The 26,004-nt window shown below is 43.2% G+C and overlaps 1 protein-coding gene across 1 annotated transcript; it reads right to left on the reverse strand.

The window, feature by feature from the left end:
• Positions 1-722: 722 nt before the first annotated feature.
• LOC116504467 (suppressor APC domain-containing protein 2-like) lies at positions 723-25,679 on the reverse strand. The gene is made up of 6 exons (XM_032211480.1): positions 25,253-25,679; positions 12,000-12,130; positions 8,104-8,241; positions 5,424-5,525; positions 4,247-4,354; positions 723-1,828 (listed from the first exon to the last, which is right to left on the reverse strand). Exons 1-6 carry the CDS (start codon positions 25,650-25,652, stop codon positions 1,706-1,708), a joined length of 1,002 nt encoding a protein of 333 aa, XP_032067371.1. The 5' UTR covers positions 25,653-25,679; the 3' UTR covers positions 723-1,705.
• Positions 25,680-26,004: the final 325 nt, after the last annotated feature.

Genomic DNA, 26,004 nt, shown 5'->3' on the forward strand with positions numbered 1-26,004 from the left:
GGGCTCAGTGGTAGTCGTAAGTTGAGGACTATCTGTAACTCTCTCCTGTTAGTTATAAAACCAGCGTTGCTAATTGTAGGTGGGAGTTAGGATTCCGACTCTTGCAAATGCTCTTTCCTACGAAGGATACCTCTGCCTCCCAACAATTTGAAAACAAGAAGACCACTAATGAAAAATCAAAGATTTCGGCCATCCAACACTGGCTAATCTGACTGATCCTTCCTCTCCAGGTGCTTACGGTGTTCAGGTGAGGTTGGGGAACTTCTACCTGTCAGTTTATATTTGATCCTATTAATTGGGGATGTCACTATTGTTTCAAGAACAAAAGAAGGAAGAAAGGAATAGAAAAAGTATCAAATGGAATCAGAAAAACAGAAAGAAAATGTAAAGAAACTGTAAACATACCCACAAGTGCAGGATTGATCTAGAACAGTGTTTCTCAACTTCGGCACCTTTAAGATGGGCTTCAACTCCCAGAATTTCCCAGCCAACACTCTGGGTTAAAATCCACCCAACTTAAAACTGCCAAATGTAAAAAATACTGATCTAGATGTAAGAGTCGAGGTGGCGCAGTGGTTAGAGTGCAGCACTGCAGGCTAATTCAGCTGACTGCTAGCTGCAGTTCGGCAGCTCAAATCTCACAGGCTCAAGATTGACTCAGCCTTCCATCCTTCCGAGGTGGGTAAAATGAGGAGCCAGATTGTTGGGGGCAAGAGGCTGACTCTGTAAACCACTTTGAGAGGGCCGTAAAAGCACTGTGAAGTGCTTTATTATATTACAATAGCACTTATTTGTGGTGAATAAGTGCAATGACTTAAGTACTTATTTATGGTGTATAAGTGCTATTGCTATTTGGATTACAGAAACAATATTCCAAAATGTGGAAAGGAAATACAGCTAAATGCAGACTGTAGGCCATACTTCATGGTTCTTTTTCTGCCATAAATATCTCTTGGTTTCATTTCCCTTAGCTACAGGAAAGTAATACTGTAGTCACTCAGCCCCACTCCAGTATAAATACAAAACTGAACAACAGAACTGCAGCTAGATATTTGCAGGTTATATCAAAGGAGAGATTGCAAAATGTGTAAACCAAGGAGAACATCAACATATTTGGTCTCTGAATGAAAAGGCCTTTGATGGGTATGTGCTCTTTTTTTGGTTTGGAAAAATAATAATAATAATAATAATAATAATAATAATACAGAGGGCAGTTACTTCAACACAGGTATCCTAGTGGGGAAATGTACTGCCACGATGTGAATTCTGGACTCCCGAATCTCTGGTCCAGAGCTACAGAATTCAAAGTCCTGAAGTTGTTGTAAGAGAAGGTTTTCAACCTCATAGCCGAAGTAAGAATCTGAAACATGTTGGAACAAAGGGAGGCAAGAAAGCAAGCATTTGTGAGCTTTGCCTTGTTTGCCCTCTGGTCCATCTCCTGATCCATTCCCTTCCACCGGTTATTTTTTCAATGAACCTCAAAAGAGCCTCGTGTTCACCTTTCCCATTCTAACAATCACCAACCATCTCAAGATGTTTCTCCAACAAACCTAGCCCTAGAGGACAGACAGGAACGCTGTTGGCCTCTTTCCTAACAAAAGACTTGACGTGGGCCGTCGTTTGGAGTCCCCAAAGAAAGTGATGTCCCAAGCACGGCCAACTGTGAAGCAGAAGAGTTTATGGTCACCCATCCTTGAGCTTCTGGTCAGATGAAGGTGAACTCCTTGTGGCTGGGAAGTTTATAACCCCAGCTCTCCTTCAGCTGCTTGTAAAGGGATGCCTTTTCTTCTTCCAATTGTGCAATGCGATGGCATTTTTGGGACACCTCCTGTTAACCAAGTAGACATCAATGATTATGACATAAGTAGCATGATTTCTTCCATCTGTCTAACATCTTTGGAGCCTTCTTGCTCTTGGAAGGAGCTTGTGGTTGCTTACTTCCCAATTCAAGAGGTTCCCTCGGCCTCCATTGGGGCCATGTTACTGAGCAACCAAAGATAGACAAGCATTGGTCCTTCCAGAATTGATGTACTCCAACTCCCATCAATCTTACACGGCTGGTGTGAGGAGGATGGGAATGGCAGTTCAGTAGCTTCTGGAGGGCCACAAACCATCCACTCTCTACTATGTTTTCGTACCAGGATGCATGAGAGGGGAAAGAGAATGGAGCGCAACCTTTGTTGCATGTTGGTGGCGCAGTGGTTAGAATGCAGCTCTGCAGGCAACTTCTGCTGACTGCCGGCTTACTGCAATTTGGCAGATTGATTCTCACCAGGCTCAAGCCTTCCATCCTTCTGAGGTCAGCAAAATGAGGACCCAGATTGTTGGGGGCAAAAGGCTGACTCTGTAAACCGCTTAGGGAGGTAAATGTAAAACAGTACATAAGTGCTATTTCTATTTCTCTTTTCAACTACATCAGGAGGCCCCATTGAGGCTCATGCAACCATTTGTGTTTTTATATAAAGATTATATTTTTAAAAAAAATTATCTTGCCAGAGGACCTCACAAAACAATCTCACGTCATAGATGCAAGCTGAATTCTTAAATACTGCAAACAATCAGAATCTTTTGGTTTATTATTGGCTATAGGTAGTCCTTGACTTACAGCCACTAATTTTACAGCAAATTAATTGTTACCCATGAACTACCCATGTTCAAGTACACACACACACACACACACACACACACACACACACAAACCACACCCATATCATGGATTCCAATACAAAATGCAGGATAGCCAAATGAGTGGTTCAAACTTAAGATGACCAATTTATATTTCAAAGGCAAATCATATTACAGGAGAAGACTAGATTGTCTGAACTGAACCTATAAATGATTTCCAAGGAGCAATTATGACAAAGGGAGATATTAAATTCTACCTGCTATTGACAGATTCCTTAGTATTGCAGTCCATCAAAGATTTCTCAGTGGGTTAAAATTTTATTTCTCCTGACTGTTCCAGATGGTGGAAAAGTACTATTTTCTCTTAGGGAGAAATAAGCAACAACCAAACATTCCAAATAAAATAAAATAAAATAAAAATAAAACAAATTAAATAAAATAATAATAAAATAAATAAATAAAAATAATAAAATAATTAAAAAATAATAAAATAAAATAAAATAATAAAATAAAATAATAAAATAATAAAATAATAAAATAAAATAATAAAATAATAAAATAATAAAATAAAATAATAAAATAATAAAATAAAATAATAAAATAATAAAATAAAATAATAAAATGAAATAATAAAATGAAATAATAAAATGAAATAATAAAATAAAATAATAAAATAAAATAATAAAATGAAATAAAATAATAAAAATAATGATCCATAGCAGTTCTTCTATTGTTAGATTTGTTCACACAGCACACCAAAAAGTCCTTGTTCATTTACCAGAGAAGAATTATTCTTAATTCTCAAACCCTCAAAAGTGAATTACTGGGTCAGGTGAATTCCTTTTAATATTGTACCAATGTGCACCCTAAAACCCAGAAGCACACTTTCTTTGTGGGACAGTCCTGGATTCCATTTCTAGTAGATCTATCTGGTACCCAAAGGTGCTTCTTCTGAAAGCCAACTGGACACCCTCATTTTTTTTTAACCTTGAAAAGGCTTCACTTTCTCATCCAAGGAGCTTCTTCACTGAACTGAACTGAAGAAGCTTCTTGGATAAGAAGTGAAACATTTTTAAAGGAAAAAAAAAAACAAGGAAGTTCAGTTGCCTTTTGAAAAAAAGCATCTTTGGAACAACCATGATCTGGATGCCTGGGAATCTCCATAGACACATTACAAATACAATTTAAATCAAATATCCCCTTTTCCATCTAAAGGAGATCAGCCAGCCTTGGTGTCAGGCCTGGAAGCCATCTTTTGCATTGGGCTTTCAGGCCTGCCACATTTTCTGCTGTGGGGAAATAGGAGGGGGGATTATATGGAGTAGGGGAGATATATAGTCATAACAACATTCTTTTCTCAGAGAGTCAAGGTCATCTTTCCCTGCAGCTGCCGATGGTGTGACTGGGAGGCATCTCCAGTTTTGGATGGTGCCTGATTGGATCATGTGGCAGGGCCTTGGACTTTCATTTGGGTGGGGAAAACCTAGAAGCTTTCAGATTCAGGTTTTCCCAGATATGCCAAAATTACATCTCTAATAAAATGGAGCTTTGAGGAAACTCAGGCCTCGGAGTCTTCTTTCGTTGGGGGTGTTACTTGGAATCCTGACACTTGGTAGTTTACCTTGGTCAACAGATGGTTCTGCTCCTTTAGCACAACAATGGCTTGCTGGTGAAATGGATTTTCTGGAGAGGAACAGGGAACCCCCCAATTTTTGAGTGGCACTTCAGTCTGCAAAGAAGAGGGTTAGGGGTGGAAAAAAACACAATTTATGTGTGACTCATCGCCACGCTTGTCTCTAGTATGAAGAAGTGCTATTTTGCTGGCCAAATTCTGACCACAAATATCTATTCAGGAGAAACCGCGACCCTATTCATCCGTACACTTGCAAAACGTTCTAAGAACGTGGTACAATTAAAGGGTCATTGAGAGCCATCCAGAGTTGGCTGGAAAGATGGACAGCTGGGGACATTGCACGGGTCAAAAATGCAAGGACCACTCATAAAGTTACTCATTCAGCGAATTCGTAACTTCAAATGGCCTCCAGAAGTTGTGAGTGCTTCATCACTGGAGTTTTTCAAAAACACTGAGCCGAGGTGGTGCAGTGGTTAGAGTGCAGTACTGCAACCACTTCAGCTGACTGTTATCTGCAGTTCAGCGGTTCAAATCTCACCGGCTCAGGGTTGACTCAGCCTTCCATCCTTCCGAGGTGGGTGAAATGAGGACCCAGACTGTGGGGGCAATATGCTGACTCTGTAAACCGCTTAGAGAGGGCTGAAAGCCCTATGAAGCGGTATATAAGTCTGCTATTGCTATTGCGAACAACCATTCGGCCTGGATAGTATAAGGTCTTCTGTCTTGAGCAGGGGATTGGACTAGTAAAGTCCTCCCAAATCTGTTACAGGTAATCCTCGACTTACGACTGCAATTGAGCCCAAAATTTATGTTGCTAAGTGAGACATTTGTCAAGTGAGTTTTGCCTCATTTGCCCCGGCTGTTAAGTGAAGCACTGCAGTTCTGAAGTGCGTAATACGATTGTTAAATGACTCTGGCTCCCTTGATTGGCTTTGCCTGCCAGATGGTCCCAAAACGGGACTGCAACAACCGTCATAAATATGAACCGGTTGCCAAGCCTCCGAATGTTGATCACATGACTGTGGAGATGCTGCAATGGTTAAGTGGGGAAAACAGTCATAAGTTCCTTTTTTTTCAACTTTGAACAGGCACTAAACAAACAGTTGTAAGTTGAGGACTACCTGTATTCTGTATTCTCTAATCCCACCCCTTCAGGCCTACTGACCTTTCCAGAAGAAGTGAGTAAATTTTTCAAGCACAGGTTGACTTCCTGGATCTTGGCCAGCAGCAAGCAGCTCTGCTTAGAGTAAGACTCTCGACACTCATTCTGCAGTTGTGCAAAACAGAGCAACAAGTCTCAAAACTGGAAATCCCATGTGCATCCCAAACATTCCAGTTCAAGAAATAAGGAAAAAGAGAATTTTTGCAGTTAAGACGTCAACCGCGACAGGTAGTCCTCGAACCTATGACCGCAATTGAGTCCAAAATCTATGCTGTTGAGTGAGACATTTCTTAAGTGAGCATTTCCCCGCTTTATGACCTTTCCTGCCATAGTTGTTAAGTGAACCGCTGTGGTTGATAAATTAATGACATGGTCGTTAAGCGAATCTGGTTTCCCCATTGACTTTGCTTCTCAGAAGGTCGCAAAAGAGGATCACAAGACTTTGGGATGGATGTAAGTATGAACCAGTTGCCAAGCATCTGAATTCCGATCAGATGATCATGGGGATGCTACAAAGGTCATTAAGTGTGAGAAATGGCCATAAGTCACTTGTTTCAGTGATGCTGTACAACTGTTGTAAGTCAAGGACTAGCTATCTGCCATGGAAGTCTGAAGACTTAGTTACATATAATTACTTGTGATTTAATTGCATATTCCCTTCCTGTTTTAATTTCGGATTCCACTTTGGTGCAGTTGCTTTCCCCCACAATAAAAAGCGACAATAACATTAGGTATTCAATAAAGGACTCTTAGCATGATAATACTTTAGTATAATAGTTTGCTTTAGGCAAATCGCATTAATGGTTTTCTACCTTTTTAAAAAATCACTTTTTTAAAAATTTGGATTCGTTAGCCACCCAATGCTGTCCAGGTGTATTATAACACTTCATTTATTCGTTTATGTATTCATCTAGCCGGGCGATCCTCGGAAGCTTTTTTTTTTAGCTTTTTTTTTTTTTAACTACCGGTTCGCAGAACAAAGGACAATCATCCCTACCAGTTCTGCCAAACTGCGCTGAACCGGGAGGATTTCAACCCTGCATCCCCCCTCCAACAAAAAATCCTAGGCGCAGTGTTTCTCAACCTTGGCAAGTTGAAGATGTCCGGACTTCAACTCCCAGAATTCCAGCGAATGCTGGCTGGGGAATTCTGGGAGTTGAAGTCCGGACATCTTCAACTTGCCAAGGTTGAGAAACACTGCGCCTAGGGTATATTTTGAGGCCCGGAAGACCCGTAACATGGGTAACTCAACATTGTGAGCACATCTAATATACTCTTTCCTCCTCCTATTTTCCTCACAACAATAACCCTCTGAGTTGGGTTGAGTTGAGCGAGGGGGACTGGCCCAAGATCACCCAGCTGGCTTTCGTGGCTAAGGTGGAATTTGAACTCACTAACACTGGGTTTCTGGCCTATTGCCTTAACTACAGGTAGACCTCAATTTACAACAGTTCATTTAGTATCCGTAGTTTATTATTATTATGGAAAAAACCAAAAAGTTGTGATTTGATGTGAATGCCTTAGGTAAAGGTAAAGGTTCTCCTTGCATATATGTGCTAGTCATTCCCGACTCTAGGGGGCAGTACTCATCTCTGTTTCAAAGCAGAAGAGCCAGCGCTGTCCGAAGATGTCTCCGTGATCCTGTAGCCGACATGACTAAATGCCAAAGGCGCACGGAACGGTGTTACCTTCCCACCAAAGGTGGTTCCTATTTTTCTACTTGCATTTTTATTTGTTTTTGAACTGCTAGGTTGACAGAAGCTGGGACAGGTAACGGGAGCTCACTCCGTTACACAGTGCTAGAGATTCGAACCATCGAAGCACCCACCTTTCTGATCGACAAGCTCAGCGCCTTAGCCACTGAGCCACTGCGTCCCTTGTTAATGCCTTGTTTTACTACAAGAGAGAGTGTCGGAAGTCAGTTTCTTTTTCTTTATCTTAATCCTTCCTCACTTTTCTCCCCCTCACACACACACTTTCTCCTCATTGTTTTCCCATTTTCTTTTGTATCTTATTTTATCTTGTAACTCAATTAAAATGTTAACGGGAAACAAAACAAAGTGACTTAGGACTGTTTTTTCAAGCTTACGACCATTGGGACATCCCAGTGGTCACGCGATCAAAATTCAGGCGCTCGGCATCCGACTCAGACTGATGACGGCTGCAGGGGGGTCACGCGATCCTCTTTTAGCGACCTTCTGACAAGCAAAAGTCAACGGGGAAGCCAGATTCACTTAACAACCAGCTTACTAACTTAACAACTGCTGTGATTCACATAACAACTGTGGCAAGAAATGTCGTAAAATGAGGCCAGATTCACTTAGCAAATGTCTCGGAGATTTGAGGCTCGGTTGTGGTCGTAAGTCGAGGACTACCTGTACTAGACCGTATGACATATTGCAGTCAATCAGGAGTTTGCTGACTCCACAAGTAAATACAAAGACAAGCTTTTAGGAAGTGCAAAACCTGCAATGTTTAGGGTGTGTTTGTACAAAGCCAATTTCTGTGTGTTTTTGTTATTACTCACAGGGGGGTTGGTGATCATCCACCTTAGAGCTGCATCAGGCCGCACTTGGCCCGGCAATCACGTGTTCTTTATTGGAGCCCTGCTTGCGATGCCCCGCTTGTGCCTGAAGACCCACCACAGTCGTGGCAGACGAAAAGGCCGCCCGTCCTGACTTACCGCCTGGGCTCCCATGTGCTTCTGGCGTTTTTGAGCTTCCAGCAGGTGGCACTGTAACCAGTCGCGTACCTGGTTAACCATTTCCAGGCCTTGCAACAAGGCATCCCGTTCTCGTTCCAGCTGCTGCATCTGCTTCATCTACAGAGAGAAAGAGAGACAGAGGCAGGGAGGGAGGGAGGAAAATAAGAAAGAAAGAAAGAAAGAAAGAAAGAAAGAAAGAAAGAAAGAAACGAAGGAAGGCAGGAAGGAAGGAAGGAAGGAAGGAAGGAAAAAAGAGAAAGGAAGGAAAGAGAGTGGAAAGAAGGAAGGAAAGAGAGGAAGGAAGGAGAAAGAGAGGAAGGAAGGAGGGAAAAAGAGAGAGAGAAAGGAAGGAAAAAGATAGAAAGAAAGAAAGAAAGGAAGGAAAGAAGGAAGGAAGGGAAAGAAAAAGAAATATAGTAAGAAGGAAGGAAAAGAAAGAGAGAGAAAGAAAGAAAGGAAAGGAAGTAGGGAGGGAGAAAGGAAGGAAAAGAAAGAGAAACTAATTAGTGCAGCTTGCTGCTTCTTTGACTCCCAGGAGAATTTTTTTACAATGACCCCTGAGCACTTTTAACTAGACACAAGATCCTCTGAAAAGAGACCTACAGTATTAAGTCATCTCCCCCAAGATCCATAATTTAGGAGCAGATGGATTTGAATTCAGAAGAGTTAATGCTCAGCCCACAGTTCCAAGGACTGAAAGCACCAAGGGGGCGGTGTATTTAATCTGAGACACAAAAGGGGCTTATAGCCACAACAACAGAGTTGGAAGGAACCTTGGAGGTTTTCTAATCCAACCCCCAGCTCAAGCAGGAGACCCTATACCACTCTGGACAAATGCTGTCCAATCTCTTCTTGAAAACCTCCAGGGTTGAAGCACCCACAACTTCTGGAGGCAAGCCATTCCACCAATTAATTGTCCTCACTGACAGGAAATTTCTCCTTAATTCTAGAATGGATCTTTCTTGGATAAACTCCCATCTGATGTGGAGACTCTAGAAAGAGTGCAGAGAAGAGGAACAAAGATGATTAGGGGACTGGAGACTAAAATATATGAGGAACGGTTGCAGGAACTGGGTATGTCTAGTTTAATAGAAAGAAGGACTAGGGGAGACATGATAGCAGTCTTCCAATATCTCAGGGGTTGCCTCAAAGAAGAGGGAGTCAAACTATTCTCCAAGGCACCTGAGTGTAAAACAAGAAGCAATGGGTGGAAACTAACCAAGGAACGAAGCAACTTAGAACTAAGGAGACATTTCCTGACAGAACAATTAATCAGTGGAACAAATTGCCTCCAGAAGTTGTGAATGCCCCAACACTGGAGGTCTTCATGAAGATGTTGGATAGCCATTTGTCTGAAACGGTATAGGGTTTCCTGCCTAGGCAGGGGGTTGGACTAGAAGACCTCCAAGGTCCCTTCCAACTCTTCTATTGTATTATAGTTACAGAAGAGGCTCGACCTCATAACCTCATTCTGTCTACCCATGACAACAACAACAAAAACCCAATGTTTCTCCTCTTGATACCCAGAAGCAGATTCTCAGCATTTTGGCTCTTTCGAAGAAGCTCAGTTGGTTGAACAGCTAATTTGAACCTCCGGTATTTTATTTTATTTTTATTTCTTTTTAAAAATCTACAGCGTGGTAAAACTGCACGTGGAATTCTATCAAAATCAGCTTTGAGAGTAGCTTGCAATGGCATCAACATCCACAATAAACACCGGAGAACCATAATTACCAAACTAAACAATTGTTGGCAATGTTAGCAGTACTGAAGAAACTAATAATTAAGTCTACATGAGCATGAACACACAGAGACAGATGCACTCACAAACACAAATCTATACCAAGAGGAACCAGCTCAGCCTCTCTCCAGAAGATCGAGAAAATACAACTCTCGAGGAAGCTTCCAAGACAGAGCTTGGTGACTGCTAAGCATGAGGACAATATCAATGAAGACGCTTCCAGCACTTAAGGATTTCTATGGAGAAAAAGCAATGTCCTCCTCATATGCAGGATTTCACCTGCTGCGTACCTGTCGTTCCAGAACTCCAGAGCAAATAAATATTGTTTAAGGCGCATGCCGGATGGACGAGTGCATGAATCCCTAAGCTTACCCAGAGAAAGAAGTGCAAGGCGTGAAGATTGCTGAGGGCCGTTCCCAGCGGGATGATGAGGATGGTGTAGCCTCCTTGAACTGCCATGCTGGCCCCGGGGTGGCAGGCAGGAGAAACGCGGAGAACCCTTACTTTGGACTTCAAACTGGAAGATCCCGACTGTGCCAGCTGCCAGCCAAAGCAACTGGCTGACCTATGGAGTGGTGAGCTTGAAGGTCTTTCAGCTGGCTGGCTGGTCAGCTGTCATAGACATTCTGGTAGACCTTCCGCTGAGCTGGAACGTTGGGCTAAATCATTTCTGAGGTCCCTCCCAATTCTAGGATTCTGTAAACCACTTCTTTGGTCTGCTTAGATTTCCAGCTGCAACCATCACACTACTCAGGGGTGTAAAACCCACATGGACAACTCCTACTCCTCCTCCTGTTTCTCCTGCAACCCACCCGTCAGCTCCTTCGGACCACTCAACCATCACTCTTCTCCTTCTTAAATCCTGCTAGCCCTCCTTCCTTCAACAGATAACTTCCGTGCCCACTTTTAAACCACCACCCCTTCCTAGCCTCCCCTCGACTTTCTCCCTTCTAACCCCCCTTTTTCCTTCCATCTGTCTATCCCTTTCCTTCTTTAGCGGCCCCAAAACCAACCCCTGCTGCCTCTTCATCCGTAGCCACACTTTCACGCCCTACTCCTGGTGGCTTCCTCTCTAGCTTTTGCCCCCTCTGCTCTGCTTTTCCCACTGGCTTCTCCATCTGCGGTCTTCTTCTCCATTGATTTGTGCTGCCTGTTCTTTTTTTCCCCTTTTCTCCTAATCCTCTGCTTTATTCTGTGTTCCTTTCCCACCCCGTGACCCTTCCCCTGCCCCGGTAGAGGGTGTATATACTCAATGTCTGGAAAATTCGGGTTTTGGCCCCACTCCGCTGAACTCAGCAGTTCTCAAAGCAGGCCAGCTTAGACTTCAAGCTTCAGTTGCCCCAGATAATAGGACCTCTAAGCCCAGCCTTTTCAGCTGCCCACGTGAGCTCGGAAATGGAAGAGGTGAGCAGCAGGGTGAGGATTAACTTCTTTGAATGTCTAAAAACTTTGCCAACAGACTTCTGATACTGAATCAGCAGGCGCTGATGGAGTGGATTTATTCAGAGCATTTTATCCCGTGTATTTTTTTCCAAACCCAAGTGGGACAGGGACAATGGCTCGCGAGAACGGGATGGAGAAAGGTTTGGGGAAAGGTGGCAATGCAAGAGGACTGCACTTCAGATCAGCCCAAATTACACAATTTCTATTTCCCTGTCCTTGTGGCTTGTTGAAGTATTAACTTAGAAACCTTTAAGAGAGCAGAGCATACAGGTGTATCTGAGTGTGTGTGATTTTGTTGTGCAATGCATAAAAGTAATTTGTATTTCTTAAGGGGAAAGAGGAGAGGAAAGGAGAGGGAGAAGGGAAGGGAATGAAAAGGAAAAGGAGGGGAAGAAGAGAAGGGAAAGGAAGAGGAAAAAAAACTCCAAATAAAATAAAATAGGAGAGGAGAAGAAGGGATGGAAAAGGAAAAAGAAAAGGCGATGAGAGGAAAAAGGGAAGGAAAAGGAGAGAAGAAGAAGAAAGGAGGGGAAGGAAGAGGAGAGGAAGAAGGGAAGGGGAGAAAAAGGAGAAAAGAGGAGAGTAAGAAAGGAAGGGAAGGAAGAGGAGAGGAAGAAGGGGAGGAAAAGGAAAAGGAGAGGAAACTAAACTTTTAGTTAGCCCCATGGAATCATTCTCTGGATCCTCCTACCATTTCATATTCCACGGCACCAGAAATGGTGTGTCTACGTGATTCCTTTGGGATCATCCTGCACCGGCCACTTTGGGACAAGAAGCTGTTTGTGCTCCTGGATCGGGTGACTCCTTTCCCATCAGATTCTCCTAGAGAGAGAGAGAGAGAGAGATAAAGAAAGAGAGAGAGAGAGAGATAAAGAAAGAGAGAGGGAGAGAGAGAGAGAGAGAGGGAGAGAGAGAGAGAGAGAGAGAGAGAGAGAGAGAGAGAGAAGGTTACTGGAGGCCTTTTTTATTTAGATTTCCCCTCTTCCCTTCAACTATGAATCATTTGGTTATATTTTTGCCAGATGATTTTACAAAAACATAGGCTCTGGTGCAGGTTGGAAGGCATCAAAAACACAAATTCTGAGATGCAACAGACTTCTTCTAAATGAAATTTCTTAATCTGTTGTTTTGTTCTTGTTGACAGGATCCAGTGCCTGAGACATTTAATTCAATAAAACTAGCACGGACTGTTCTCTTCCTGAAAGCTGCAACTTCCGATAGGTTTCTGGAGATTCTAAGTGGCACATTGAGATGGTGGATTTGGACCAAACCAGCTTTCTTCACTCCTATCATCTTTCTTGTCAGGAAACCAAAATCTTGAGTGGACCTCATGCATCCCCTCATTTTTTGTCCTGCCCAAACACACTTAAGTGGGATTTTCCCAAACACAATTATCTTTCTTTTCTTCAATAGCCAGTTGAGGAAACCTGGTGAGATGAATAGAATAGAATAGAATAAACAGAATTGGAAGGGACCTTGGAGATCTTCTAGTCGAACCCCCTGCTTAGGCAGGAAACACTATTTCAGACAAATGATTGCCCAATTTCTTCTTAAAAACTTCCAGTGTTGGAGCATTTACAATTTCTGGAGGCAAGTTGTTCTGTAAGGAAATTTCTCCTCAGTTCTAAGTTGTTTCTTTCCTGGATTAGTTTCTACCCATTGCTTCTTGTTCTACCCTCAGGTGCTTTGGAGAATAGCTTGACTCCCTCTTCTTTGTGGCAACCCCTGTGATATTGGAACACTGCTATCATGTCTCCCCTAGTCCTTCTTTTCATTAAACTAGACATACTCAGTTCCTGCAACCTCCTATATATTGAGTATGTATAAAGATTCTCAGTCATCCATATAATGGTTGTCCCAAAGGTGTTTTTCCCCCCAAAAGGCAACTGGACTTTCTTTTTTTGGGGGGGGGGGTGCCTTTGAAAATGTTTTTCTTCTCATCCAAGGAGCTTCTTCAGAATCACATACCACTACATGTTCTCATAACAAAATAAATATTTCACAAAATTCATTTCAAAAGCCAATGTGAAATAGAATGAGAATGGGTATGAAAAAAAATAGAGGGGAATCCTCACCTCCCAACAACCCTGACATTAAAGATACAACTACAGAGCTGGTAAAAAGGGTGCTGAGGTCCTTTTTGATATCTAATTAGCCCTTTAATTAAAGCTGCTAGTTACAAGGGCTAATAATTGATTAACTGAGCTAGAGGTGCCTTGGTCCTGATGAGATTCATTGCTGATTTCCTACAGACAGAATTAATGAGTAAAAAGCTGTTCATCACATACATGAAGATTCTTCATTGCTTCGTGATCTCCTGTTTATTATCTTATTTAAGATCGATAGATTGACTACGTGTCATCAAGTCAGTGCCACTTCCTAGCAACTACATCACTTTTCTCCATGATAATCTGTCCCTCAACTGGACCTTCAAGTCTTCCAATGATCTCCCTACTGCTACTTGACAATGGTCATCCTTTTCTCTCTCTTTCCACCTTTCCCATCATTAAAGGAAATGAAGCTATTCTCCAAAGCATCTGAAGGCAGGACAAGAAGCAACGGGCGGAAACTAATCAAGGAGAGAAGCAACTTAGAACTGAGGAGAAATTTCCTGACAGTTAGAACAATTAATCAGTGGAACAGCTTGCCTCCAGAAGTTGTGAATGCTCCAACACTGGAAGTTTTTAAGAAGATGCTGGATAACCATTTGTCTGAAGTGGTTTCCTGTCTAAGCAGGAGATTGGACTAGAAGACTTCCAAGGTCCCTTCCAACTCTGCTGTTTTATTCTACTTCTCTGGAGAGCCGGGCCTTCACAAAATGTATCCAAAGTGGGATAATTTGATCTTGGTTGTTTATAATTTGTAATTTGAGCTTGGTCATTTTGTGCCTCTAACCAGAACTCTGGTTTGATTTGTTTGATGATCCATTTTCTTGCATTTTCAGAAGACTTCTCCAACACCAATACTCTTTCTACTTTGCTTCGTTGAAATGCAACTTTTGCTTCTAGAGAGGCTCCCAGGGTAAACTAATGGTAAACGTAAACTTCACACATATGTGCTAGTTGTTCCCGACTCTAGGGGACGGTGTTCATCTCCGCTTCAAAAACAAAGAACCAGCGCTGTCCAAAGAAGTCTCCATGGTCATGTGGCCGGCATGACTAAATGCCAAAGGCGCACAGAATGCTGTTACCTTCCCACCAAAGGTAGTTCCTAATTTTTTCTACTTTTACATGCTTTTGAACTGCTAGGCTGGCAGAAGCTGGGACAACTAAAGGGAGCTCACTCCGTTACGTGGCTCTAGGAATTCAAACTGCCGAACTGCCGACTTTTCTGATCGACAAGCTCAGCGTCTTAGCCACTGAGCCACTGCGTCCTATGCAGACAAACTATTGCCTGCATAATTCTGATCATTGTTAAGTATAGCCACTCCTGGCATCTGAATATCTGTCCATTGGGTAGACCAGATCAAGAAATCAACTCTACAGGAAAACTAAAAATATTTTAATTGAGACAGTCTATGACAACATAATATTTCAAGTTTGATTGTGCCAATTACCATTTCCTCCCTCTTATAATTCAGTGAATGAGGGAGTTGATCTGTTTCCAAATGTCAACTGGACTTTCTGGACTTTAAAAAGTGTTTTGCCCTTTGTGGCCATGGCAACCCAGCTTCCATCAAGCTCATCTTTCTTACTCTCTACAATACTTTTTCCAATGTAGCCTCTGTTTCATTTATCAATATTAATCAGGAGCACCCAGTAACTTAGAACTGAAAAAGCTTCTTGGATGAGAAGTGAAACATTTTCAAACACAAAAACCCCATGAAAATCCAGATACCTTTTGGAAAAGCATCTTTGGGACTTTGTGTAGGTTCTAAATATTAAAGGTCCTCAAACTACAGAGCTTGTAGAATTGTTACTCCCCAAGTCTCAAGGGATCAGCCATGCACAATATATGAGGCAGCAACCTCAAGGCAAACTAAGTACAACTCTGCCATTAACTTTCGCTAGATAATATTTTGAAACCAAGGGCGTTGAAGCTTCTGCCGTATCACAGTTTGTCCTAAATGGGCTTCCATAGGCCTGTGCAGCCCTAACGTAGGCACTATTGAGTCTGGGAAGCTGATTTAATCCAACAACGATATTCCTCAAGTTATGATGGTAAATGGAACCTGTCCTTCATGGTTATAACTTGTGACAGCCATAAATCAGGTCACTCATGTAACCAAGCCAATTTTATGACCTTTCTTTTGGTGGCAGTCATAAAGCAACCATAGTGGTCATTAAGTAAACCAATGGTTCACTATGAGCAAGTCTGGTTTTCAGCAAAACCTTTGTAAAATAAAATAAAATACAATCACGTGATTGCAGAACAGCCATAAATGCAGCCTGGCTGCGAAGCGCCTGAAGTTCAGTGACATGATCACGAAGGGATGCAGCTGTCAGAACATCGAATGAATCCAGATCGCAAACACTCGATCTGGGGGCAGTCTGTCATAACTTCAAACAGTCACTAAGTCGAGGACTACCAATTTCACACAGCCTCGTCCCCTGCACCAGGAATGCTGGGAGAAATGGTCCAAAATCCATGTCAGTTAGAATATAATATAATATAATATAATATAATATAATATAATATAATATAATATAATATAATATAATATAATATAATATAATATAATATAATATAATATAATATAATATAATATAATATAATATAATATAATATAATATAATATAATATAATATAATATAATATAATATAATATAATATAATATAATATAATGGAATGGAATGGAATGGAATAGAATTCTTTATTGGCCAAGTGTGATTGGACACACAAGAAATTTGTCTTTGGGGCAAATCAGTGTACATAAAAAGACAAGATACATTTGTCAAGAATCATAAGATACAACACTTAATGATAGTCCTAGGGTACAAATAAGTAATCAGGAAACAATATTTATATAAATCGTAAGAATACAAGCAACAAAGTTGCAGTCCTGCAGTCATAAGTGGGAGGAGATGGATGATAGGAACGATGAGAAGACTAATAGTAATAGTAATGCAGCCTTAGTGAAGGGTTTGCCAGTGTTGAGGGAATGAAGGATTTGACAGTGGTGAGTTTAGCAGAGTGATGGCATTTGGGGGGGAAATTGTTCATGTGTCTAGTTGTTCTGGGGTGCAGTGTCCTATTGCGTCGTTTTGAGGGTAGAAATTGAAACAATTTATGTCCAGGATGTGATGGGTCTGTAGATATTTTCTCAGCCCTCTTTTTGATTCATGCAGTGTACAGGTCCTCAATGGAAGGCAGGTTGGCAGTAATTGTTATTTTCTGCAGTTCTAATTGTCCTCTGAAGTCTGTGTCTGTCTTGTTGGGTTGCAGAGCCAAACCAGACAGTTATGGAGGTGCAGATGATGACAGACTCAATAATTCCTCTGTAGAACTGAATCAGCAGCTCCTTGGGCAGTTTGAGTTCCTGAGTTGGTGCACAAAGATACGTTAGTTACGTATGGTGCAAGGGCCCACAAAATGAAGGGGCACAGGTGCGTGAAACGGGGAAGGCCACCCAGGTCACCCCTCAATACACAAGGCCTCCTGGGCATGGGATTGGGGTGTGTGTGCCAGCCATCAGCCACGGATCGTGCGGCAGCTGCTCGACGAAGCAACTCTGGGTCAGCTCGACAGATGGAAGGACGCCTGAGGCTCGTTGCCAAATGCTTGAAGCCGCAGCCACCGTCTCCTCACTGCACAGACCGCAGCTGAGGGATCAGCTGTCGGTCGGAAGGCCTACCGAAGCCCTTCCATCGTTGCCAACGGGATATTCTCCGCGAGGCTGACAGGCCTCTTAAATCCCTCGCCCAATCGGAAACGCGCTCTGCTTTGCTGCTTCCCGCTCTTGACTTAATTCATCCTGGCAGGCATTTGGGCAAATCTTCTTGGGTCAAAGTCGTGCGAAGAATCAGGCTCCCTTCCTCCGCGAATTCAATTAAGGGGAACTGACAGTTGGAAAAATAAACGCAAATCAGGCTTCTGGCTAGCCAGGCCGAGGCAATGAGACCGCTAGGAGGAAACTACAGGTAGCCCTTGACTTACCACATTTCATTTAGTGAGCATTTGAAGTTGCAATGGCACCGAAAAAAGTGACTTATGACCATTTTTCACACTTACGACCATTGCATCCCCAAGGTTACGTGATCAAAATTCGGATTCTTGGCAACTGGTTCATATTTATGATGGTTGCAGTGTCCTGAGGTCACGTGATCCCCTTTTGTGACCACTTCTGACGAGCAAACTCAATGGGGAAGATGGATTCACTTAACAGCCATGTTACTAGGATTTAGGATTTAGGATTTTAGGATTGTATTAGTATTTATAGGGCGCCCTTTTCCCTGAGGGGACTCAGGGCGGCTTACATAAAATAAGGAAGGGAGGGTACAGACAATAGACGCAAACAATACATAAAAGTAAAATAGTAAGCAACATTCATTCATCATTCGGGTGGGGACAGATTATCTTTATCCCCAGGCCTGACGGGCTAGCCAGGTCTTAAGGGCTGCGCGGAAAGTCTGGACGGTGGTGAGGGTACGAATCTCCACGGGGAGATCGTTCCAAAGGGTCGGAGCTACTACTGAAAAGGCTCTCCTCTACTAGCTTAACAACTGCAATGATTCACTTAACAACCGTGGCTAGAAAGATCGTAAAATGGGTCAAAACTCACGCAACAAATGTCTCACTGAGCAACATAAATTTTGGGCTCAATTAAGTCAAGGACTACCTATACTAACTTTGTCCATTTCTCTGTCCAGTTTAATAATATTTTTTTCCTGAACCCCAGAAAGGTTGGGGTGGCAATTCACAATCCACCACTATAATCCAAAAATATCATGGTAAACTTTTCTTATGAGCCCCAATCTAAGATGCCTTCCAGATGCATCAAAAGAAGCAATGGATGGAAACTAATTAAGGAGAGAAGCAACCTAGAACGAAGAAGAAATTGACTGGCAGTTACAACAATTAATCAGTGGAACAACTTGCCTCCAGAAGTTATGAATGCTCCAACACTTGAAGTTTTAAACAAGGGATTAGACAATCATTTGTCTGAAATGGTATAGGGTTTCTTGCCTGAGCAGGGGGTTGGACTAGAAGACCTCCAAGGTCTCTTCCAACTCTGTTATTCTGTTAAGTACAATTACTCCCAACCAAATAATTGGCATAGATCAAATTCCCTCTTGGACGTTTGAAAGCCCTACCCAGGAATCACATTCCCAAAAGTGAGTGAGGCAAGGACAAATCCAGCATTAGATTTTATTTAAATTAAAATTCCAATCAGTTCAAAAGAGGATGACATCCTAGGCTCTCAGTGATTTACCTCCTCTCAACTTAAAAATGATAAATCAGCAAAAATAGTTGATTTAACTGTGTGCATTTCCATTATCCAAGTATTGTCCATAACACAAGGAAAAACAGATTTAGATACAGCTCCTAAACCAGAAATGAGAAGTCCAAAAGAATGGAATTGGAGCCCAGCTTCAAAACAATAATATTTATCAGACGGATAAATTGGACTTCCAGAAACAGTGTAGGTCAATCCCACATATCATGAGCTACTTTCAACCGTTCCCCATCTGTTGCTTATGTCGTCTCCATCCTGCTTAGCTAAAGACTCTCTGGGATGGTAGAAATTATGCTTTAACCAATTGGAGGAAGTAATGTGTTTGGGTTTTTTGCTTGCAAAAACTCAGGCACACATAGTTCCGATCGGAATCTCATTGACGGTTTTATGCTGTCTGTTTTCTGTGCTCTTTTTATTTATTTATTTTTCTTTATGTTTCCTCTGTAGCTACATTGCTTGCAAATCATTTTGCAAAGACAATGAAGGGGTGATATACAAACACAACTAATAAAGAAAAAAGAAAGGCAGGAAGGCAGGAAGATTATGGAGTTGATCTTTCTTTCACAAATCCAAATCCTGGATAAGGAAGGTAGTAATTGGGAAGGAAGGAAGGAAGGAAGGAAGGAAGGAAGGAAGGAAGGAAGGAAGGAAGGAAGGAAGGAAGGAAGGAAGGAAGATTACAGTGTTGATCTTTCTTTAACAAATCCAATTCCTGGATAAGGAAAGAAGTAATTGAGAAGTTAGGAAGGAAGGAAGGAAGGAAGGAAGGAAGGAAGGAAGGAAGGAAGGAAGGAAAGATGACAGTATTGATCTTTCTTTCACAAATCCAGTCCAGCATAAGGAAGTGGCAAAGGGGGTGTCCAATGGAGAAAGTGCAGAATAAAGGAAGCCCATCTGCTGACCAGAAGGAATGGAGAATTGGGAGAGAAAGGAGAGCCCCCCCCTTGTTAATTCTGCAGTTTTCTAATCCCACTCCCACCCTGCCGGCCTCCGGTCTCTGCATGGCCCATTAAGGAAAGCTCCTTATCCTTGGGCGGCTGGGAGTTGGATCAGAGCATCTGGTAAGAGGATTGATTATCTCTACAGTCTAGGGAGCCCGGTTTAGGTGCACTCAATCCCTGGCCGTATGTTGTCGGCTTGTTGGGGTCATGTTGATGCCGGGTGGAGGAGAAAAGGCTTTGGTAGCATGAGAAGGAAAGTTAGCCCATCACATCCCTAGCTAGTATTTGTCTTAGTAAAAGGAGAGTATTTGTAGCTCAGAGTTGGAATGAGGGGTCCTTGGTGCTCTCTGAGCTTCCTTGTTTTCTTACAGACCTTTCATTACCAAACTAGGTAACAGCATCAGGCCTAGTAAGGAGTGGGATTTACTCTCAGTTTATATTCTAATGGGTTGCCCTATCAGTGTTAGTGAGGGTAGTCTTACAAGTTCTTTGTTTGGACTGTTTACTTGTTTGGCAGTTCCTTGACTGGGGTATTGTTTACTTTTTTGATTGTTAGCCTGATCAGTGGTGGGATTCAATTTTTTTTACTACTGGTTCTCTGGGCGTGGCATGGATTGGTGGGCGTGGCTTGGTAGGTATGGCAGGGGAAGGATACTGCAAAATCCCCATTCCCTCCTGATCAGCTGGGACTCGGAAGGGCGGAGAATAGATGGGGGCGGGGCCAGCCAGAGGTGGTATTTTCCGGTTCTCCAAACTACTCAAAATTTCCGCTACCGGTTCTCCAGAACTGGTCAGAACCTGCTGAATACCACCACTGGGCCTGATGTTAATCTTGGAGTTAATTTATGCTCATCTGAGTGCTGATTGCTGGTGGTGTTTTTGTTCCCTTTTTGGCTGGTTGATTTATTCTTTGTACTATTTGTCTTTTACTCCTTATCTCTCCATCTGAAAAGTCTTCCCTTCTCTTATCCTATCACAGGCCTTTCCCCCATTTTCTACCTCACCCAAAGGGCCTTCTTTCTGACATGTCCCCATGACAATGACTTTGTCTGGTTCATAGCCTGCTATGCAGCCGTGGGATTCAGCTGGTTCGACCGAACCGGTAGCTCCGACAATCAGCTGGGGAGCGAACCAGTTTGCTCCAACGATCAGGTGTGCCCGCCCGCCCCTGCACTTTACTTACCTATATCCTCTCAACTGATTCGCGTGACAGAGAGGATTGCTGCGCCTCAGCTGTGTTACTCCCCAGAAGTAATGTGGAAGGTATGTTTTGTTAAAATTGTGCACGCATGCAGAGCGACGCACGCAGTCACCGAACCGGTGATCCCGCCACTGCTGCTATGGATGCAAGCCAAAGTCATCCTGAGCTGCACTCACAATGACGCAGTCTTCTCCCCCTCTGTTCTTAACTTGGAGACAAGGCATGTGAAATCTGCTAGTTCAGGAGTGTCAAACACAATCCCACCGTGGGCTACGTCAGGGTTTTGCTTGTCCTTGGGGAGCTGGTGTGGGCGTGGCCTAGTCAACGCAGCTGACTGGGTGGGCATGGCCAGGCCCAGGATGGCAGGGGCTGGTCCCTTGCCATCTCCAGGACAACTCCGCGACCTATCGCGCGCAGCCCGTGGGCCGCATGATTGACATGCCTGTGCTAGTTTTATTCCTTTTAATTTGGAGGAAAGTCAAGGAAAATAACTTGAAACAGACCACAGAGGGAGGGGAGCGACAGTAACAGTTTTGTGCCTGTGTTATGCACTGCTGGCCCACTCTGAGGTGTCGTTTTCCGTGAAGATTTAAATATAAAAATGTCCTCAACATTCGTTCACTGACCATTCAAAGTTGCAGTGGAAGTGTCTTATGGCCAATTTTTGCACTTACGACCATTACAGCCTCCCCATGATCACAGGATCAAAACTGGGGCACTTGGCAACTGACGAATACTTATGACTGCTTGATTCACTTAACAGCTGCAGGTATTCGCTTAACAAGCATAGCAAAAAAAAAGTTGTAAAATGGGGTAAAGCTCACTTTAAAACTGCATTGCTTAGCAAAGAATATTTGTGGCTCAATTGTGGTTGTAAGTCAAGGACTACCTGTAATGATGGTCACACTTTCTGACTTTTAAATATTCTGATTTATTTAAAGAGTACTTTTATGGTTTAAAGAAAGATTAAAATCAGAGAACTCATTGTACGCTGATTGGCCTTATTGCGTGAATGAAACTGGCTCATTTTAAATGGTTACTTACTATGGTTTGGGTGCCAAGACAGGTGGTCCTTTATTTACGACCACAACGGAGCCCAAAATTTCTGTCACTAAGTGAGACATTTGTTAAATTAGTTTTGCCCCATTTTATGACCTTTCTTGCCATAGTTGTTAAGTGAATCCCTGCAATTGCTAAATTAGTAATACAGTTGTTAAGTGAACCTGCCCTTCTCCATTGACTTGCTTGTCAGAAGGTTGCAAAAGGGGATCACATGGTCCTGGGACACAGCAACGGTCATAAGTATGAACCAGTTGCCATGCGGGGATGCTGCAATGGTTGTAAGTGTGAAAAAAGTCATTAAGTGAATTTTGCCCCATTTTTACAACCTTTCTTGCTTCCATTGTTAAGTGAATTCCTGCAGTTGTTAAGTTAGTAAGGTGGTTGTTAAGTGAATCTGGCTTCCCCATTGACTTTGCTTGTAAGAAAGTCTCAGAAGGTGATCGCATGATCCCGGGACTGTCATAAATATGAACCAACTACCAAGCATCACATGACCACAGGGAAAACTGGAATGGACATAAGTTTGAAACTCGGTCATAAGTCACTTTTTCCAGGAGCACTGTAACTTGGAACAGTCACTAAACATGCTGTTGTAAATTGAGGACTACCTGAATTGCATTTGTCCATTTTCAAAGGACCCCAGTAGAATATTACTAGCTGGATACCTGTGCTCCGCTAAGAAACTATGTGATCGGGCTTGATACATTGACACTTAAAGCTTGAAAATTAATGTAGAATGTGAAACTAAGGCAAATGGCAGTTGGAACAGTGTTCTTTTCAGATGGGGAGGGGGAGTAGAATGTCTAAACTCCCAGCCCGCAGGCCGAATGAGTCACGCGCTTGCCATGCCATGCCCATATAAGGCAACTGGCAGTAGGAACAGAGGTCCTTTCGGGTGGGGAGGGGAAGTAGAATGTCTAACTCCTTAGAATTGATGCGTGTTAATGTAATACTATAAGAAATACTGTATAAGAAATACTGATGATCTGATGGTTATTTTGAAAAATCCTTTCTTAGCAAGCACCTAGAAGTCAAGAGGAACATGCACGCCAAATTTCACGTTTGTAGGCTTTATGGTTCTGGAGATTTCATGATGAATGAATGGTATTTGGCTTATATATATATAGATTTCCCTTTCCGTAAAAAAAAGTCACCTGCTGGATTTTCTGCAATCCAAATTTTCACAAAAGTGCTTTTTCAAAACACAACTGTTTTTCCTTAAAGAAATTTTGCTTCTTATCCAAGAAGCTTCTTCGGATCAAGGAAAAAAACAAGAAAACCCAGTTGCCTTTTGAAAAAGCACCTTTGGGGCAACCATGACCTGGATGACTGAGAATCTCCATAGTCATGCAGTCCAAATTGCTCTGTATTCTTTTCTCCTTTTTTGCCTGATCCGATGGCACTCCACAAAATAAACTCTTTCAGCTCAAGGCTTTTTTGTTTTAATTAGCCATTTTTTTCTGGCCTACTTTCCTGTTATTTAAAGGCATGGCACTCATCCATTCTGCCAGTCCCTAATCTCAGATGTCAGCTTCCCAATTTTCAACTGCAGGCCTATTGATCCAGCAAATTGGAAAGAAACAGAAGGCAATCTAAATTAATTTCCCGCAGAGAAAACGGGAACACTTTCCCTCTTAAACTCTTTCAGCGGAAATCCTTCTGCACAATCTGGGTTAGAGCATTTTCCCAGGCTGGATGGCAAAAGCCCAGCGCAATTTTCGAAACGAGGTTTGCAAAGATCCAAAGACGAAACAGAAGAATCCGTAAAACAAGCATTTTAGGAAGAGTCCCCCGTAAATTGGGGGGAGGGGGAGAAGGATTTTTCTTATGTGTCTCTTCTTATCTCACTTATTTCCAGATTTAATCTAGAGTTCTAAAATTGCAGGATGAACTTAAAAATTAAATACCGGTAATCCTTGACTTATGACCAAAACATTTCTGTTGCTAAGCAAGATCATTTTAAAGTGAGTTTTGCCCCGTTTTACAACCTTTCTTGCCACAGTCGTTGAGGGAATCACTACCGTTGTTAAATTAACCTGGTTGTTAAGCGAATCTGGCTTCTCCATTGTCAGAAGGTGGCAAAAGGTGATTACGTGACCCCGGAACACTGTAACCGTCATAAATATGAGTCAGTTGACAAGCATCCTAATTTTGATCATGTAGCCATGGGGAGGCATGGTCCTAAGTGTAAAAAATGATCCAGAGTCACTTTTTTCACTGCCTTTGTAACTTCAAACGGTCATTAAAGGAAAGGTTGTAAGTCAAGAACTATCTGTAGTCAGTCCTCTTTTGATCTTTTGCCACTCCATCTCTGGATGTTGGTGGCCACCTAGAGATGTTCTCATTTCTCTTGCTTGTCCCAAAGCTGCTTTTTCTGAACTGAACTTTCTTGGTTTATTCTTTTGAAGACTTTCTCTTCTCATCCAAGAAGTTTCTTCAGCTCTGATTGGATGGAGGGGATTGGAAGGATTTATACTCCTTGCAGACAGCTGGTCATTTGCATCCTTTTAGAGAGTCATTGAGGCCACTTGGAGGTTTATCTGTGTCCTCAGGGTCACCTGAGTGGTGCAAATGGTTCCTGTAGTATGTAATTTTTTTTCTCTGGAAATCCATTCCTACTCACACCATTTTAAAGGGTGTTCATCCCAATTTGTATAGCTAAAGGACACAGATAAAGTGCTTTAGGTAAACGTAAAGGTTCCCCTCGCACATATGTGCTAGTCGTTCCAGACTCTAGGGAGTGGTGCTCATCTCCATTACAAAGCCGAAGAGCCAGCACTGTCCAAAGAAGTCTCCATGGTCATGTGGCCGGCATGACTAAATGCCAAAGGCGTGCAGAACGCTGTTACCTTCCCACCAAAGGTGGCCCCTATTTTTCTATTTGCATTTTTACATGCTTTCCAACTGTTAGGTTGGCAGAAGCTGGGACAAATAACGGGAGCTCACTCCGTTATGCACCACTAGGGATTCGAACTGCTGAACTGCTGACCTTTCTGATCAGCAAGCTTCCAGGTGCTTCAAGGACCCTCTAAAAGACTGCAAATGACCAGCTCTCTGCTAGGAATATAAATCCTCCCATTCCCTTCCATCCTATCAGAGCTGAAGAAGCTTCTTGGATGAGAAGCGAAACGTCTTCAAAAGAAAAAAAAACAGAAAGTCCAGTTGCCTCTTGGAAAAAAATGCACCTTTGGGACCACCAATCTCTAAAGAATTTCTCTTGCTTGATTTTGCTTCTGTTGCAAAAAACGAAGGTTCCCCTCAACCACCCCGATTCCCAAACCCCATCATTCCAATCCTGCCCTCCTCCTCTTCTTCCTTCTCCTCCTCCCCCCGCCCCACTTACGTGTCCGACTCGTCTTCTTCACCTGGGCAGCTCCGCGTCCCCCCTCCGCCTCCGCCTCCGCGGCTCCTTCCCCTTCGGCTTGGAGGAGGGCGATTCTCAACCCGGCCACTAGGCGGGGGAAACTTAAAAAGCCCCCGCACGGCTCCGCCACCCGCTGAAGGGCTTGCAAGACCCCGGCTGGGATCTCCTGGTGGTCTCCTGACGGGGCCACCCCAGAGCCGCCCCGACCCCAGCGGCTCTCGATTTCCGAGATGTGGACGGTCCCTTGGCGTTGATCGTCCAAGATCTCGAAGAGGATCCGGAGGCTCTGGAGGAAGGGGCGAGGCAGGCGGGGGCCACTGGGAGGAGGGTCTTCTGCGATGGGGGGAAGAGAAGGGGTCGCCAGCCCCCCAGAAGTCATCGGAATAGCCGGGGGGTTGTCTACCGAAAGGCGGGGACGGGGGCTTAGATTTGGAGCGTGGGGGTTGAGCAGCCCGCTGCCAGGGGGGAAAGAAAGTTGGAAGTTCTGGGAATGAAGCTGTGGAAAGCTCTTTTTTGGGGGGGGGGGTGCAATAATTCTGCCCGGCCAAAGAATCAGAGTTAACGGGGCTCCGTGGGAAGGACGCCGGCGAGCGGGTTGGTCAGGGCAGAAGAAGCGGGCAACCAAAGCTCCCCTCCTTCGCTTCTCCCTCTCTTTTTCCCTGTCCGGCCCCGGCAGCCAGAAGTGGAAGATCTCTGGTTTGACCCAGTCGAAAGATCTGATGGGATTGAGT

The sequence above is a fragment of the Thamnophis elegans genome, chromosome 2 (genome assembly GCF_009769535.1).
Source record: "Thamnophis elegans isolate rThaEle1 chromosome 2, rThaEle1.pri, whole genome shotgun sequence".
Classification (NCBI taxonomy): domain Eukaryota; kingdom Metazoa; phylum Chordata; class Lepidosauria; order Squamata; family Colubridae; genus Thamnophis; species Thamnophis elegans.

Bases quoted from the DNA above. Each gene is read 5' to 3' on its own strand.
- LOC116504467 (XM_032211480.1), bottom strand. From the start codon at position 25,652: ATGACTTCTGGGGGGCTGGCGACCCCTTCTCTTCCCCCCATCGCAGAA. The intron at 12,131-25,252 runs GTAAGTGGGGCG...CTCTCTCTCTAG, and splicing joins GAAGAAGACGAGTCGGACAC to GAGAATCTGATGGGAAAGGA. The intron at 5,526-8,103 runs GTAAGTCAGGAC...GCACAACTGCAG, and splicing joins AGCACATGGGAGCCCAGGCG to AATGAGTGTCGAGAGTCTTA.